The sequence below is a fragment of the Neovison vison genome, chromosome 1, assembly GCF_020171115.1.
Source record: "Neovison vison isolate M4711 chromosome 1, ASM_NN_V1, whole genome shotgun sequence".
NCBI classification, from domain to species: Eukaryota; Metazoa; Chordata; class Mammalia; order Carnivora; family Mustelidae; genus Neogale; species Neogale vison.
The window spans coordinates 69830155-69848465 of record NC_058091.1 but is presented as its reverse complement, the minus strand read 5'-3'; the positions used below and the strand labels follow the sequence as shown (position 1 = coordinate 69848465).

The window sequence follows — 18311 nt, the reverse complement described above, 5'->3', positions numbered from 1 at the left end:
GAGAGAGAGAGACAGTGAGAGAGAGCATGAGCGAGGAGAAGGTCAGAGAGCGAAGCGACTCCCCATGGAGCTGGGAGCCTGATGTGGGACTCGATCCCGGGACTCCAGGATCACGCCCTGAGCCGAAGGCAGTCGTCCAACCAACTGAGCCACCCAGGCGTCCCTAGAATTCTTAAGCCTAGGACAAAGAGGGCTAAAGAGTGACTTAAGGAAGGGTTAGTATAAGGAAAAAAAGTGATTTTCTTTTTAATCTTTACTGGGAATATACTATTTTAAGAATTAGAGAAACTTTGGACTCTAAAAGATTGATTGTTAAACACTGGGGCAGGGTGTTAAGGGATTTGTTAAAGGTCTTTACTGACCATCTTTTAAGGTGCAAGAGAGAGTATCATTTGTGAGTCATCTAAGCTGGAGGTCGGAACAAGCTCATGAAAATTTCTTCCATCGTTATCATTCCCAACTTCTCTATTTTATGTTAAATTGTTGTACTTTAGTTTTTGCCAGAGTTAAACTTTAATTATCATCACATCTGACTAATAGGAAGACAATAATGTTCTCATTGTCCAGCTCGGTCTAAAAATCCAATTCCGCTATATTCTTTTGTTCTCTATTTACTCTTAAAACGGGAATTGGAAGGGAGGGGAGTAAGACTGCGGTGAGTAAACGGCTCTTGGCTGTTGCACTATTGGTGGAGTGAACTTGGGATTCGATATTGCCTGAGCTATCAGGCTAGCTCCCTCACAGCTGCTGGCTGTGCCACAAACACATTTTGTTGTATTTTATTTGTGCAATTTACTGAACAGATATTTATTGAACCTACCAAGCGCCAAGCATTATGTTATATATTGAAGATAAAAGGAGGGCCAACAACGACTGTACTCTCGGAGTTTACATTCCAGTGCCAAGTCAGGCAATCACAATTGAAGGTGATAATGACTGTAAGGAAGTTAATGGGAACCAACTGAGTGCGCTTGTAATTCAGCCTGGGATTATCAGGGAAGGCTGCACTCAGGGAAGGCTGCACTGAAGAGGGAAGGATAAAGGTGGAAAATGAGACTGTGGGAAGGAGGACAGGTGAAAGGGAGGTGTTTTTCAGGCTGAGTAGCTACCCAGAGGAGTATAAGTAATGCACTCAGTGCATGTGAATTACCTATCCTGCAATCTTAATTCAGATCTAATTTTCTAAGAAATGGGAACCTTCCACAATTTTAGAGCTCAAAATGACACGCTCAGATTTGTGCCTTAGAAAGGCCACTCTATTAGTAGTATAAAAGCCCGGTGGTGGGAAGAACAGGGGACTGAATCAGCAAGATGAGTGAGGAGACTGCGGCACTATGCTAGGCACGTCCTGAAGATGGTCCGCAGTTAGCACTGGCAGGGGAGGTGGAGAAGGAGGGGTGTACTGCAGATCTGGGTAGGCAGGAGAAATCAGTCTCTTTTCAGGTGTGCAGCAGATTATGAAAGACAGGGGAGAGCTCTTGGATGGCTCCTGTATTTGGGGTTTGACAGCTAGGTCGACGGTAGTGCCCTCCACCAACATAAGGGACAGAAGAGAAAACATTTTGGTGACAGGTGGATGAGTTTGACTTTAGACATATTGAAACATCTGTGGCCCAGTCAAGAGACATTCCGGGGGGAGGTGTGGGACATAGATGACCTCTCTGAGAGCTAAATTTGGGATTCAGTGGCATTAGGATCACAGTTAAAGCTGCCGGTGTGAATGAAGTAATTGAGGGATACTGGAAACCCGGGACTTCAGGCTAGTTTTGCAGCCAGTTACCCAAGAAAACTATTACAAAGGAAGGAAGGAAATCTGACATCAAGGGCCTCGAATAAATCATGATGGACATTGGTTCAGCAAATATGATACATCTGATTATTATTTCATTGTAGTGTATGGAATCTGGACAACAATGGCAGAAAGGAAAGGGAAGGAAAAACTTCCCGATGCAAGTTTCCTTCTTTTACTGAGAAACTTGTTCTGGTAAAAACAGGGACCAGGAGAGCTGAAGAAACTGAGTATACTCATTTCCCTTTATGAAATTGAAATTCTCTGTTTCTTTTCGTTAACCCATAAAGATCCTTGACTATTTTATTTAACTTGAAAACATTTTATATAAATAGTATCTAGAACACTACCTGTAGCTAACAGAACTACATTTTGTCATTTTATTCACTGTGGTTCTACTTGATCTTCTACTGACGAGGGTATCCAGGTGACTATTTTGACTTGCTTCTGGCTATGAGTAAAAGCAGCTGCTTTTGATCATCATAAATTTTATATTTCCTACCAGGGAGCCATGGCTGCCAAAAATACTTTTCCTTGCTAACAGCTCCGATCAAAGCAAAAGCTTTTATTTAAGAAGTCAATCTTAGATAGTAAGGTTGGGGAGAAAGGCAGTTAACGGTTTTGATACTGGTTCTCCCAAGCAAGCATTCAATATATAAGTGTGCCATACGTTTATCCACAGATGATTGTTTTTCCTTTTCTGTTTGTTTTGTACTGGCATGGCATTCTTCTCAATTATTTACTTTTTAAGGCATTTTCCCTTTTCTGCTATATGAAACTATTTATTGACCCTTTCGATAACTTTACTAATTTTAATTGACCACTGGCAACACTAGTGGTTTGCCGGTTATGAATCCATTTTCTTGCCCTCCTCATTCTCTGTTGGCAGGGCCCTGCATTTCCTGCGAAGTGGCGAACTTCAGGGCATATGGGCCTGGCTTTGGGCCTGCTGGTGACTGGTTCTGTTCTTGCCAATGATTCGTTTAGGAAGCGGCATGTGACCCATTTCTGATATCTGAAGGGATATCTACATGAGAACTCAGAAAATAGGGTTTTGGCTGAGACTTACAGATTCATAGGGAAGAGAACATCCTCTTTTAGTTGGAAATTGTGATGTGATGCCAGGACTTAGTGGCCGTCTTAACCACGGGGACAGTCGGTGACTACAAACATATGTACACTGTATGGGAGACTAGAAAGGTGAATCTTGATCTTGTTAAGCCACTGAATTAACTAACCCTAAAGTCATTCCATCTCTGATTATAGGAAATGATGAATCTCTTTATTTTTTGAACCATTTGGATCAAGAGTTTTTTGTTACTTGCTGCTGAGTGCCGCCCATTGGATACACATCTGGATTATGAAATAAACGTATTAACAGAAAATAGTCGTAGTGATGCGATGTTGGGGATGGGAAGTGAACGGTCAGGAAAGAAATCTCGAGATGTGTTTTTATTAAAGCACAGGGTTTATAAAAAGCTGGTTTTATTAAAGCACAGGATAGGACCTGTGGGCAGAAAGAGTGGCACTGGGATTGTGAGGAGCTATTGATTATATACTTCTAAGTGGGGAGGGGCAGAGATCAGGGACGTTTCCAAAAGGATTTTCATGTGTTAAAGAGGATTTAAAGGATCCTGGAGGTCTGGCTAATGCCAAGGTTATGTTGCTTTTTGCCTCTAGCAAAGCATTAACATTAAGGCAGTTGTGAGTTCCTTGAGGAATGTTGCTTTGCCATCTCAACTACTTGTCAGTGGGAGGTTACAAGGCTGTAAGGACACTTAATTTTATCTACATTTTTTTGCCTTTGTTTTCTACATCATCAGTAATTTGGTTTTATATGTATTTCAACTTTTTTTTTTTGTTTAGTTTTGTTCATTGAGTGATTGGTTTTAGTAATCTCTGTTCCCGATATGGGGCTTGAACTCACCACCCTAAGACTGAGAGTCACCTGCTTTCTGGACTGAGCCAGCCAGGCGCCCGCCCTGGTTTTATGGGCATTTAAATAACTATTGTCAAATGTTGTTAAAAGTGTCCATACACAGAATGAATACTGACACAGTATATCAGATGAATGTTACCCTCGGCCACGGTAGATCAGGACGGATACTGAGATCTGCCAAAACCAGTCATGATTTCACTGTATATGATTTCACTGTACATGATTTCACATGATTCACAGTATAAGTGAATTTTCTTTTTGTTATTTTGGGGATTTATTTTCATTCTTCCTCATCCCTTTCACTGTTACTAGAGGGGGGAAAAAAAAAAACCCTTTCATAGTATTGCACTGAGTTATTAAAGCACCTTTCTTTTGAGGTCTTCCAATCCTTTATATAGCAGGAAATGTGACTGTTGTCTCGTCCAAGGTCAAACAGTGGAGCATTTTTGAGCTAAATACAGATTGGGGATTTCCCAGATAAAGAATAATTAGGAACTGTGAAAACCCCCAGTACATTAGAAAGTATACAACCAAATTTTTGTAGTTTACATTATTAAATTGCAAACAGAATCTACTCATTTGGTCCTATTAGCTTTTCTGAAATACATTTTTTTCTTGCTGTGAAGGATGATGCTTTCCCTCAGAAAGTCTAAGGCATTAAAGGATTAAAAGCAGTTGAAGAAGCCCTGTTAGATAATACAAATACCAGCCAGCAGATTAAGTACATTCTTTGCTTTTGCTTTTTTTTTTTAAAGGTTTTAACATCCAATCATATAACTTGTCCTTGAGTTAAGTAATTCCTGTCGGTTTTTATGATTTCATTGTTAATACCTGAAAAGAAGGACAGAGTATAAAAGCAAGAATGAACAGCAGCTAACTAGAATAGATGACTGTTGTTGGCCTTTGTTCTCCTGTTCCTGCCTTGCCTTAATAAAACCGTCCAATGGGATTTACCATAAGATGATGCCCCTCCTGACCCCATGAACACATGCCTACAGATGTCTGCTGGCTGCAGCTCTGGCCCTGGCTTTCTCTCTCACTTCCTTTGGTTGCACTTCCTTTGGAGTACTCCTTGTACTCCAGTTTTTATGAGTTGTGTTTTCATGAACCTCACCTCAAGAGCCATTGTGATTATCATCTTTACACATACTAAGTGCTTAATAAATAGTGGCCAGAAGCAAATTGAATTGACTAAATGGTATAATATAAATCGGAGGGCTTCAAGCAGGTAATGTAACCCTTCAGCCCATCCTCCAGCCTCCTACCTCAAGAGCTCTACTGCTGTCTGTTCTCTGAGCTGGAAAATAAATTCTCCTCCCTAATTTATTTCTTACCAATTAAGGGAAGGGCCGCAGTGACATACATTGTTGAAGGCCATGCACATAGAAAATAACTGACCACGGGAGCCTGGGTCGTGTGGTCGTTTGAGCATCAGGCTCTTGGTTTTGGCTCAGGTCATGATCTCAGGGTCATAAGATAGAGGCCTGTGTCAGGCTGCACATTCTGCAGGGAGTCTGCTTGAGATTCTCTCTCTCTTAACCTCTGCCTCCTGCTTGTGCTCCCCACTTACCCCCATCCAAAGAAGTAAATAAATCTTAAAAAAAAAAAAAAAAAAAGGAAGAAGAAGAAGAAAAGGAAGATGAGGAAAAGATCCTCATAATAAACATGGAGAAAGCATTTGAAAATTGGCACTAGGTAGACATGCACTGCAGAGATTTGGAAGAGACTATTACAAATTGGTCAAGAAGGACTTCTTTTGTAACTCTAGTTATCTGCTTGTTATCTGCTTGTTTCCTCCCCTTCCCTAAATGCACATATGCTGTATATGGTACATTATGTTTTTCTCCTTGTGTTTTAAAAAACACATTTTCCCTTTAATTATATACTGAAATTCTATAGCATCTGGCAGTTTCAAATACAAATACCTCTAGCTTTCAGTGTTAGAGAAAAACAAAACACTGGAAAGAGAAATAAAAAGTCTTTGTTGAAGTATGACTAATGGAGGAATAATGGTAAAAAAATATTCTTGGTTCCCAAATTTCACAGTTAGATCAAGATTCTTTTACCTGGTAATTAAAAATAGGCCATTACCAGTGAGATTTACAGATAATCATTGAAGTTTTTCAGTTATGACTTTCTCAGCCTCTTTTTCTTATAGACAGACATTCATAAGAACAACTTTCAAAGATCAATATTTAATCAGGTAGCTTCAGAACTTTGCCCTTTGGTTACAAAATGGCTGCAAAGATATAGATTTAGGTAGAGAGGAAAGGAGCATTTATTTGGTCTAGGTGATAGACACTTTGTGGATTGATTATTGAGAATTGAAATTTGGTTTTACAGGAACATAGACAGGATACAATACTGAGTATGTGCATCCAACGTTCTTAAGGCCCAGATAGATTGTCTTTGGTTCCCCGATGTCAACATAAAAAATTGGGATATATTCCAAAACAATCCAATTTTTATGAGTTGTGTTTTCATCAATTGTCAAGCATTTCGTGAACTTACATACATTTTCCCTGAAACTGTGACATTTCTTAGCATAACAGTTTCCATAAGCATGCCACCTGCTGTATAATGAAATCTAACTGAAGTGTGTCTCTTGTGCTTAAAAGCATATTTCCTAAGGGCTTGGTTCTAGAATTTGGAGGGATAAAGGATTTTTTTTCCATCTATTTACACTTCATGATTTAATGTCCTCTTTCTCTCTACTCTTTTTAATAAAGGAGTATTTGCTTTTTTCATTTCTTTCTCTTGTGTTTCTGTAAGTTGTCAAATGCAGATTTCCTTTTATTAATGAATTGGAGGTCTCAGAGGAGGCGGTAATCTGGACAGTTCTACAGATTCAGAGTTTTACAGTGGGATTTGTTCTTTACGTTGAGTCAGACTTTTATATAGTGAGGTTGCTCCAAAATCCAAGTGTATGTGTTTTCAAATTGAAAATAATGCCACCCAGTGATACAGAGAATAGAGTTTTGGTCATAGTTAAGAATTCTTTTTTTCCCTCAGGGGCAGTATTTTCAGAGCTGACCAAAGCACATGGAGAGGAGGCAGCAGTCACCCCTTCATACTGTTTAGCTTCCTTCCTCCTATTCTAACCATTAGAACAAGGGTCCAAGCAACTGTAGCAGACAGGTGTCTGTCCCAACCATGATTTGTTCATAGTTAGGCCTGGGAGAAAAGAAAACATGAAGAGGTGATAGCTTTAAAGTTATGAACATGATATCATGTCGGGTTTTCTCATTCAGGTTAAGTTCTTTTTTTTTTCTTTCTTTCTAAAGATTTTATTTATTTGACAGAGATATAGCAAGAGAGAGAACACAAGCAAGGGGAGTGGGAGAGGGAGAAGCAGGCTTCCTGCTGAGCAGGGAGCCCAATGTGGAGCTGGATCCCAGGACCCTGGGATCATGACCTGAGCCGAAGGCAGATGCTTAACGACTGAATCCCCCAGACCCCCACATGGGTTAACTTCTTTTAAAAATCTTCACCTAGTGGGGCACCTGGGTGGCTCAGTGGGTTAAAGCCTCTGCCTTTGGCTCAGGTCATGGTCCCAGGGTTCTGGGATCGAGTCCTGCATCGGGCTCTCTGCTCGGCAGGGAGCCTGCTTCCTCCTCTCTCTCTGCCTGCCTCTCTGCTTACTTGTGATCTCTGTCTGTCAAATAAATAAATAAAATCTTAAAAAAAAAAAAAATCTTCTTTTGATGGCTGCATAGTATTCCATTGTGTATATATACCACATCTTCTTTATCCATTCATCTGTTGATGGACATCTAGGTTCTTTCCATAGTTTGGCTATTGTGGACATTGCTGCTATAAACATTCGGGTGCACGTGCCCCTTTGGATTACTACGTTTGTATCTTTAGGGTAAATACCCAGTAGTGCAATTGCTGGGTCATAGGGCAGTTCTATTTTCAACATTTTGAGGAACCTCCATGCTGTTTTCCAGAGTGGTTGCACCAGCTTGCATTCCCACCAACAGTGTAGGAGGGTTCCCCTTTCTCCGCATCCTCGCCAGCATCTGTCATTTCCTGACTTGTTGATTTTAGCCATTCTGACTTGTGTGAAGTGATATCTCATTGTGGTTTTGATTTGTATTTCCCTGATGCCGAGTGATATGGAGCACTTTTTCATGTGTCTGTTGACCATCTGGATGTCTTCTTTGCAGAAACGTCTGTTCATGTCCTCTGCCCATTTCTTGATTGGATTATTTGTTCTTTGGGTGTTGAGTTTGTTAAGTTCTTTATGGGTTTTAGCGAAATAAGTCAAGCGGAGAAAGACAACTGTCATATGATCTCCCTGATATGAGGAAGTAGTGATGCAACATGGAGGCTTAAGTGGGTAGGAGAAGAATCCATGAAACAAGATGGGATAGGGAGGGAGACAAACCATTAGTGACTCTTAATCTCACGAAACAAACTGTGGGTTGCTGGGGGGAGGGGGGTTGGGAGAAGGGGGGTAGGGTTATGGACATTGGGGAAGGTATGTGCTTTTGGGTAAATTGGAAGGGGAGGTGAACCATGAGAGACTATGGACTCTGAAAAACAATCTGAGGGGTTTGAAGTGGCAGAGGGGTGGGAGGTTGGGGTACCAGGTGGTGGGTATTATAGAGGGCACGGCTTGCATGGAGCACTGGGTGTGGTGAAAAAATAATGAATACTGTTTTTCTGAAAATAAATAAATTGGAAAAAAAATTTGAATCAAAGAAAAAAAGAAATCAAGTATTCTAAACTAAAGAGAAAGAGAACATCACATTATCATTAACAAAAGGAAAAGGCAAGCCATTCTTCGAGAAGCAGTGTTTATTGTAACTGGAGTGCTGGGGTGGCTCAGTCAGTTAAGTGGACTGCCTTTGGCTCAGGTCATGACCCTGGAGCCCTGCATTGGGCTCCCTGCTCAGCAGGGGAATCTGCTTCTCCCCCTCCCCCTGCTCATGCTCTCTCTCTCACCCACTCTCTTTCAAATAAATAAATAAAATCTTAAAAAAAAAAAAAAATCTTCACCTAGTTATGGTAGATCTCTCTATATGACTGAAAAGAGTCTGTTAATTCTCTAACCAAATCCCATTAATATTCTCAGGGATTCCTCACGACTGGTCTAAGTTGCTATTTTTCCTGGAAGGTGAATGCTTTCAGGGGCCATTCTGGCATTTCTGTGCCCTAGAGGAAGTCTGCCCCACAGCTTGGCAGGGAGCAGAGCTAGGCTCCAGCTCCTGTAAGGGATCTGCCTTCATAGGGTTATATTACTCATGCCCTATGAATAAAGGAATTGGGTAGCAAAATATGAGAAACCGAGACATTTAAACATATTACCACTGATCTTTGTTAAATAGCTGTTTTTATGTGCATTATTCAATATTGTAGTAAGCTGTCTCGTAAGGTATAAACCCGATATCACATACAAATAGTGCTTAATAATACAGAACTCTGGGCTGAGGAGCTCAGGGTCTGTACAGCCAGGCAAAGTGAGTTCACATCCCATTATTGGCCCATATTCTCTGAGAGGTTTTGACTTAGTTTATTTTCTGAGCTCAACTTTTTCCATCAGTCAAAAGAGGGTAGAAATACCACCTACCTCACAGAACTGTGGTAGGGATGAAATGAGAGTAAATACAAAGCATTTAGCAAGACCCTGGCTTATAGTAAGTTCCAGAAAATCTTAGCATTTATCCTTGTTCAGCTTACTACTTGATTGTTTTTGCGAGATAGGGGAGGGCGAGGAGGGGCTTGTATCTTGTGCTGTTCAAGTCAGTTACAGACTTTTGTATTCCCGAACAGTTGGGTAAATGATGACTGCTCTCTAGGTCCTTCTGTATGGTAGCTATTCAACTTTGAGGAAGGGGGCATGTGATGGTGGGGGAAAAATAGTCACTTTTTCACCAGTATTCACAACCTATGTATGGTTTGTTTTTCAAACAAACAAACGAAAATCCAGACATATGAATGTTTCTGTTCTTTGGAGTTGAAAATTTGGGTATATGGAAACTTAAGAAATCTATAGAAGGGAAATTACATTTAATTGTATATTTAATGAATCATCTTTATTGAAAAAAACATAAAAATATGCAACGTGAAGACCATTCCTGGAAATCCTGGGCTGAGACTAGCTGTGACCCAAGGTATGAAACTAGAGCCTTCCATAACAGAGAGAGTTCTGAGTGAGAGGAAACCAGACTCCATCCTCTCCTTGAGGTTAAATGATATGCTAATCATTTGCACAATTCAAAGCCAGTTTAAAAATTCCTGTCTTGAATTTTTCAGTTTTTTTCCTAATCTTGTATTATGGTTGGTTCATTCTTTTTTTTTTTTTTTTTTGGATTTTGTTTATTTGACACAGAGAGAGAGATCACAAGGAGGCAGAGAGGCAGGCAGAGGGGGAGGGGGAAAGCAGGTTCCCCGCTGAGCAGAGAGTCCTGAGATCATGACCTGAGCCCAAGGCAGAGGCTTAACCCACTGAGCCACACAGGCACCCCTGGTTGATTCATTCTTAATGCTTATGAAAAAAAGATCTTGGACATTACACATATGTATCTCTGATATTATATATATATTTCCCCTTAGACTGCAGGATATCCCAAGGTAGATACTGTAACTGATATTCTTTTTTTTTTTTTCTAAAGATTTTATTTATGTATTTGACAGAGATCGCAAGTAGGCAGAGAGGCAGGCAGAGAGAGCAGAGAGCCCGATGCGGGGCTCGATCCCAGGACCCTGGGATCATGACCTGAGCCAAAGGCAGAGGCTTTAACCCACTGAGCCACCCAGGTGCCCCTGTAACTGATATTCTTAATTGTATGTTGTTAGAAGTAGTGCTAGTAAGAATTAATTAATAAAATGAAGCTGGTGTAGGGTTCATTACAGCATACTGTCCCTTGAGTGCTGCATGTCAGGGAGGGGCCTTTTGGCTCCGAGTCCACATGTATAAGCAGTAACTCAAGATGGCAGCCCAGAGGCAGGAGATTGCAACAGGAGGTGGAGAGATTCCTGGCTGGTGCTGAAAAGACGGAGTGCAAACAGCTATAGTAATCTGTTCTCTGCCTCCTTCCTTCCTCCCAAACACTATCTGCTTTGCAACAACAAGTTAAAAACTTTATAATGAACTTAACCTGATTTTCAGGTCTTACAGAGGAGGTTAGCCCAAACTCTGACAAAGAGGTCATGATTTCAGAACTGCTAATACCTGGCAGATCTGGGATTCAAACCTCTGGCATTCTTTTTCTAAAGGTTTTATGGCAACATCGACGTTGGTGATTAGGGAATGCTAGGACTTACTCGTTTTTTTTCAATGTAGAGTGTTGACTACAAATATTTCTTTAATGCACAAAATAATGTTTAACATTAAAAAAAAAATGGACAGCTTTTATTTTTCCAAACTGCATTCTCTTCTTGTTCAGAGGGGAATGTAGGCAGGCATCCTGCATCCAGAACCACAGAAGGTTTTCACGATCACCCTTCCACCTCTTGGTTAATCGGTGTGTGTGTGCCTTGCTAGGAAGTAGAGGAGTACCGCAGGAATTTGGATGGTGTTTGTCTTTCATTCCTGTGGCGTCATAAAGTAAGGCTGTTCTCTAAGGGAACAGATTTGGAGCTGTTACTCAAAGCCATTTATCTCCTGTTATGAAGTTCAAATATTATATTTTAAAATTAATTGTTGTGCTGTCCCTGAATTGGCTTACCCACCCCTTGGATTCATTCTGAAAGGTGCTTTTATCTCTGCTCTTTTTCTCAGTGTGCTTCTAGATTTGGGGAATTTTCTGGGCTAACGACATACCTGATGCTCTGATTTCAAAATTCGCAGTATTGATTACTAGAAGAACACAGGAGTGTTTCAGAAAGCAGACATTTAACTTTAAAAGCTGCACTGTAAAGTGCTGACAGCAGGACTGTCCCCCACTTTCCCTGTCATTCCTACAGTTGGTGCGGCTCGTGGATCATTAGTGGTACTTCATTCAAGCTGCCTTTTCAGTGTTCTGCCACGTCAGCTTCCTTATTCATAAAACAAAGAACCCCAAATCTCCTGGGGTAAAAGAAAGCTCTTCCTCTTTAAGTAGCAGGCAGAAAATGTAGGGATTTTTTTTTTCCTCTGAATTTCTCTGTGTAATTACTATATTTGTCTGCAGGAGCGAGGACCACTCCTTGTGGTTTGTGCCTGAATATCTTCCTTGAAGACACACAGTTCCCTAGGCTGTGCCCGTGGCAGGGAGCGGAGGCCGGGAGCTCTCAGCTGTGTGAGAACTGGGCGAGCATATGGCTACTTCTCTCCCCGAACGCTGGTCCCAGTGCAGTTGCCTCTGGCTGGAGGGCTGGGAGGTGGAGCCTTTCTGCTCACCGCCGCGAGTTCCCTTCTCCTTTCTCTCTGCTGGCTGTGCATTGGCTCTTCGTGCTCTGAGTGGAATAGGCAGGGTGTGCTCACAGACCGCGGTGTAAACTGCAGTTTCTATTTGGGGTGCCCGGGGAGAAGAGCACCAGGAAGGAAAACAGCACCAGTGCCATGGGCCAGCTTTGCTGCTTTCCTTTCTCAAGAGATGAGGAAAAAATCAGTAAGTGTGATTGTACCGTACAGGTCCTAAGTGCTTGTGTGGTTGTCTTCCAGGGCTAGTTTTGGGTTTTTTTTTCTTATGGGAACGGTAACAGAAGAATGAGCTGTGATTTTTCCTGTGCATTTCTTAAAAGAATTGGTAGGTATGTGGTTAATAATTAACTGGGGAAAGTACAGCAACTCAATAAATAAGCTATGTTAAAAATACAAAATCCTAAAAACTTATTTTTGATTTTCGTCTATTGCTAATCCTATAGCTCCTTCTTATCCCACTATCTAGAGTCAGAGTTTATTTAGTTTTGACTTTCTTTAAATCACTGCATGCAATTTGCTATGTGGTATGAACCAGACTTCTCTTTCTTCTCTGAAAGTGGGATATTTTCAGAGCAGGGCTCGAAAATAACACATAGAGAAGTCAAGCCGGCTCTGAAATGACGTATATTACACATTTGCAGATATTTTCACGTGTCCTCTGCTTTGTTCTCCACGGAGGGGACTCAGGTGTACCTGTAAGACAGCTCTCCACACAGGGGACGCTGCCCTGCTTCCCGGTGAAAACCTCATGCATATTTTTCAGCCGATGCCAGGAAGATTCAGCATCTGCTTATGGTTGGGAAAACAGAACTCAAACTGATGACACTTGCATGAAATTCTTTTCCTCCCTGGATTCTGTGTATTCACTTACATTTTGGCTTTGTTAAAGACAGGACTAGCATTTTAATTTGTATGCTGAATAGAACTGGCCTTACACTAGTTGTCCCCCAATACTGAGTTTTTCGTGCTTTTTCCATAAAATGTTTATAGTCATACTGACTAAATTTGCAGTCATATTTCTGTCACATCAGGGCTTTCTTTAAATAAATTTTAATCGGTCTCTGGAATCTCATGATATCTGCTTCAGATACCGAAGAGTCCACATCTGGCTTATATTTTCTGCTGCCGGTTCTTCAGGAAACTGGCCAGGGGCAGGTTTTTAAAAAACTGACACACATCCTATACCTGTTCCCTTGGGAAATAAGGCAGTTTTTATAAGAAATCTTTGGGGAGTGCTTGGGAATAAATGTTGGGAGACTTTGGAGCATTTGATTATTAACAAGAGCCAATAACTGTGCTCTCAGCTTTACTTGTGAAAACGATAGTGTACAATTCAGATGACTCTGAGTTCAAAGCCTGAGGTGAGTTTACAGCAGGATTGTTCGTTTTTATTTTATTTTATTTATTTAGTTTTTTAACAACGAGCATCGACATTACTTTGGCAGCCTGAAACTTTTCAGGTATTTGTCAGGATGATTGATTTATAATTGCCAAGGGCTTTGGTTGATTGAGTCATTGCTTGGACAACATCTCTAGCTGGATGGACAGAAGTAGGGATAGTAATTCTCCCCTTCTCCCTCTTGACCCTTCACCACTTTCCGTTCCACTGCTCCCCGTTTTCCTCTGGAGCCCTGGCTTTTCTTCTCTTCTGCTTCCCTCCTTCCTCGTGTGTCAGCCGTCTTCTTGGTGCTGACAGAAGTCAGGGTTCCCCTCATTGAGAAATTTGCTCTTCTCTGTTTTCCTTTATCTGGGATTGTGGGGTGCAAATTCTTGTGTTTTGTGCACAGTGCTTCTTCATATTAGTTGATAGGGAGTCATATAGACTGCCTTTTGGGGTTATTTCCTCAAGTTCCAAAAATTTTAAAAAGAATTGAAAGCATTACACTGTGTCTAAAGTGAAGCTCTAGTTCAGAAGTGCAAATGAAGGTTGGAATCTGTGCATCCGTCCCCCTTTCTTCTCCTCCACCCCCACTGGCTGTTGACCTTCCCCTGTCCCCTCACCATTCTTGCGATTGTCTTTGATTTTGACGTTGTTTCCCTGTTTTTCTACTCACAGTCTGCTCCACACTCCATCACACATCCCATCAGCTGTTTTCTGAATGCTGTGTTTCATTTCTCTGCTACCGGAGGGTCTAAAGAAGGGCATCTCTGCCAGGTGCTGTAACACTGCTGGTAATATGTCTAACAGCACTTACAAAGGGGACTTGAGAAAAAAGTGGCAGAGAATTCATTGGCCATGCCTCAAAAAAAGGGGAAATGAGCCCTAGCTATAGATAGCCAGTCTGTAAGTTGTGTTGGTTACAGGTTAAAGAATCCACAGGAGATGCTTGGGAGGGCCCAGCATTCTTCTGATCCTGCTGCTGGGTTGTACACTAACCCCCGGGTCTCGTTCATCGTTGCATCCCCACCTAGCAGCCTAGTTAGCCTGCTCTGAGCCACATGCTCAGTGGGGACCGACTAGAGGCAGAGTCCAAAAATGCGAGGGCCTGCACCCTTCAATTCTGCTGCAAGGGATGATGGCTCGGGGATATACCTCCTCAGAGCGGCTCAAATTAGGGAGCACTACATGAGGTTTGGGTGAGAGTTTAAATCTGTGGATGTCATTCTCAAAACACAGGTGAGTTGGAAAGCCCGTCCTCTACCGTCCTGCAGAGATACAGACAGGATATACCCAGCTGGCCGAGTGGTAAGATTTAGTAACTCCTTGCCCCCTCCCACTGCTGCTGTATCCTGCTTTGAGCCTTGGTGGTGGTGGCAGATGGAAAGTATTCCCATTTCATTCATTTGTTAGTGTTACTATTGTAATCTGTTGATCGCAAACAAGATGATTGTTTAATCAACTAGTTGTGCAAGGGCCCTACGTTTGTGTGAAAAGTTAACTGCCTGCATAGCCAGAAATCTTGTTAATGGGATGAATTGTCAAATACAGTAGAACCCATCATGGCTTCTCAGTTAATGCCACACAAAGCAACTACACCCTTTTTGTTTAAATCCCAGCTGTAAGCATTTTCTTGAGCTGTATGCTTTGGGGCCACAATAAGTAGAACATGCTGATAATAAATGCATGTTTCTTGCAAGATTAATAAGTGCATTTATTGCAAGTTAAAACTCTTTCTATTGCTACACAGGAACATACTTAGTGTGAAACATTACTGTAGATATTGTAGGATTAACAGATATTGTAGATACTCTCAATCTAGTATTTCTTGGTGGATTCTTAATGTAGCATTTGTTTTCTTTGGATTATCTAATATCTCATAGTGAGCTTTCTGGAGGGAATGTCTAGGAACAGGAATGTTACTGCACAGGCTTACTGACCATTGTACTTCATCAGTCTCATGAAGTAGACCTCAAAAGAAAACTTAATAACGAAAGACAGAGACCTCTGTAATGAATTAGAAAACATTCCACTGGCTCTTCCCCTTTTGCAAATTTTCCCATTTGGAAGTACATTGCTTTTATGTAGTATGAAATAGAGAAGTGTCCAAAGATGAACTAGGCTGCCTCGTCAGCTAGTCAGGTTACTGTCACTGGAGGTTTTCAAGCATAGGATGAGAAGCCATAACTAGGGGTGTGTAAGGGTGAACGGAACAGCTAATGAATGGATACACTGGTAACTTGGTTACTTTCTAACCCTGATATTTTGTGATGCTGAAAATAAAATAGTGTGTATTTCTGTAAGACCCAGATTTTAATTTTCCAAGTATGTGTCTTTTTATTGAAGTATAATTGACATACAAAAGCATGTTAATTTCGTGTGTACAGCATAGGGATTTGACATGTGTGTACTTTGGGATCATAACTACGGTTAAGTCTAGTTACCATTTGTCATCAGACAAAGTTAAAACAGTATTATTGAATGGATTCCCCATGCTGTTTATTTTATTGGTGGAGTTTGGTACCTATTGGTACCCTTCACCCATTTTACTTCCCCATCCCCTCCTCTCTGGCAACCACCAGTCAGTCTGTTCTGTATCTGTTGAGTCTGGGTTTTGTTTTGTTGGTTGGTTTTAGCTTCCACGTGTAAGGGAAATCAGCAGTATTTATCTTTCTCAGTGTGGTTTATTTCACATGGCGTAATACCCTCAAGGGCTGTCCATGGTGTTGCAAATGGTACTGTTTTGTTCTTTTTTGTGGCTAAGTAGTATTCCGTGTGTGTGTGTGTGTGTGTGTTCCACATTTTCTTTATCTTTTCATCATCAGCAGATACTCAGGTTGTTTCTAAAGCTTGACTATTATAAATAATGCTTCAGTGAACATAAACATGCATGTGTTTTATCAAATTTGTGTTTTTATGTATTTTGTTAGATATTCAGAAGTGGAATTGCTGGATCATACGATAATTCTATTTTTAATTTTCTGAGGAAACTTCATACTTCACACCCTCACCAAAACTTGTTATTTCTTATCTTTTTGGTAATAGCCAGTTTGGCAAGTATGAAGTGATACCTCATTGTGGTTTTGATTTGCTTCCCCCTGATGATTAGTGATGTTGAACATCTTTCAAATGCTTATTGGCCATCTGTGTGCCTTCTTTGGAAGAATGTCTATTCAGATCCTTTACCCATTTTTAAAAAAGATTTTGTTGTTATTATTGAATTGTATGAGTTCCTTATATATTTTGGATATCAACCCCTATGGTATATGTAATTGGCAAATATCTTCACCCATTCAGTAGATTGCCTTTTAACTTTGTTGACTGTGCAGAAGCTTGTTTTCTTTTCTTTTCTTTTTTTTAGAGGCTTTTTAAGTTTGATATAGTCCCATTTGTTTATTTATTTATTTATTTTGTTCTGGCCTTTGGAGTCAAACCCAAAACCACATCACTAATGTAATTGTCAAGGAGCTCACCACTTAAGGTTTCTTCTAGGAGTTTTATGGCTTTAGGTCTCACATTCGAGTCTAATTCATTTTGAGGTAATTTTTGTATATGGTGCAAGATAGTGGTTCACTTTTTTCCTTTGCATGTCACTGTCCAGTTTCTCAACACCATTTATTGACGATACTGTCCTTTCTTTATTGTATGTTCTTGCCTCCTTTGTCATAAATTAATTAATCACATATGCATGGGTTTGTTTCTACTCTGTTCTGTTCTTTTAATCTGTGTGTCTGCTTTCATGGCAATATCATATGGTTTTTATTACCATAGCTTTGTAGTCTAGTTTGAAATCAGGAAGTGTGATACCTCTAACTTTGTTCTTTTTTCCCAAGATTACTTTGGCTATTTGGGGTATTTTGTGGTTCCATATACTTATAGAATTAGATGATTTGTTCTAGTTTGTGAAAAATGCCCTTGGAATTCTTATAAGGATTGAATTGAATCCATAAATTTCTTTGGATAGTGTGGACATTTTAACAATAATAATTCTTTCAGTCCACGACTGTGGAATATCTTTACATTTATTTGTATTGCTTTCAGTTTTTTTTTTTTTTTTTTCATCAACATCTTAGAGTTTTCACTGTACATACAGGTCTTTCACCTTCTTAGTTCAGTTTATTTTTAGGGTTTTTTTTAATCTAATTATAAATGAGATTTTTTTTTTAATTTCTCTTTCTAATAGTTCGTTACCAGTGTATAGAAATGCAACAGATTGTTGTATTTGAATTTTGTATACTGTAACTTTATTGAATTCATTTATTAGTTTTAACAGTTTGGGGTATCCATTATTGTTTTTTTTTCTATATAATGTTGTGTCATCTGTTAAACAGTGACAGTTTCAGTCTTTTCTTAGCAAATTGGATACCATTTATTTCTTCTTTATGTCTTGTCTGATTGCTGTGGCTAGGACTTCTAAAACTGTAGAGTTGGCATCCTAGTCTTGTGAGTTTGTCATATATCGTCTTTATTATGTTGAGGTGTATTTCCTTTATACCCAGTTTTTATCATAAATGGATGTTGAATTTTGCCAAATACTTTTTCTGCATCTATTGAGATGATCATATGATTTTTACCTTTCGTTTCATTAATGTCACATTATTTGATGTTGAACCATCCTTGCATCCCTGAAATAAATCTCACTTAATGTTGATAGATGATCCTTTTAATGGATTGTTGAATTCCATTTGCTAATACTCTGTTGTAGATTTTTGCATCTATGTTCATCAGGGATATTGGCCTGTAATTTTCTGTTTTTATGGTGTCCTTGTCTGGTTTTAGCCTCAGGGTATTGCTGACCTCATAAAATGAGATTGTAAGCTTTCCCTGCTCCTCGATTTTTTGGAAGACTTTG

The 18311-nt window shown here is 40.2% G+C and overlaps 1 protein-coding gene across 11 annotated transcripts in view; it reads left to right on the top strand.

Annotated features, from left to right (window-relative positions):
- AKAP7 (A-kinase anchoring protein 7) overlaps window positions 1-18311 on the top strand; it is a 154695-nt gene that overhangs the window by 99898 nt on the left and 36486 nt on the right. The window contains exons 1-2 of one of the 11 annotated variants that reach the window (XM_044248890.1): window positions 11783-12268; window positions 14699-14767. The exons of 8 other annotated variants lie outside the window; for them this stretch is intronic. In XM_044248890.1, coding sequence (XP_044104825.1) covers window positions 12220-12268; window positions 14699-14767 — 118 coding nt within the window. In that variant the 5' untranslated portion in view covers window positions 11783-12219. Of the gene's footprint in view, window positions 1-11782; window positions 12269-14698; window positions 14768-18311 lie in introns of those variants that run through there. 2 more of the 11 variants (XM_044248908.1, XM_044248899.1) reach the window with 2 other exon arrangements.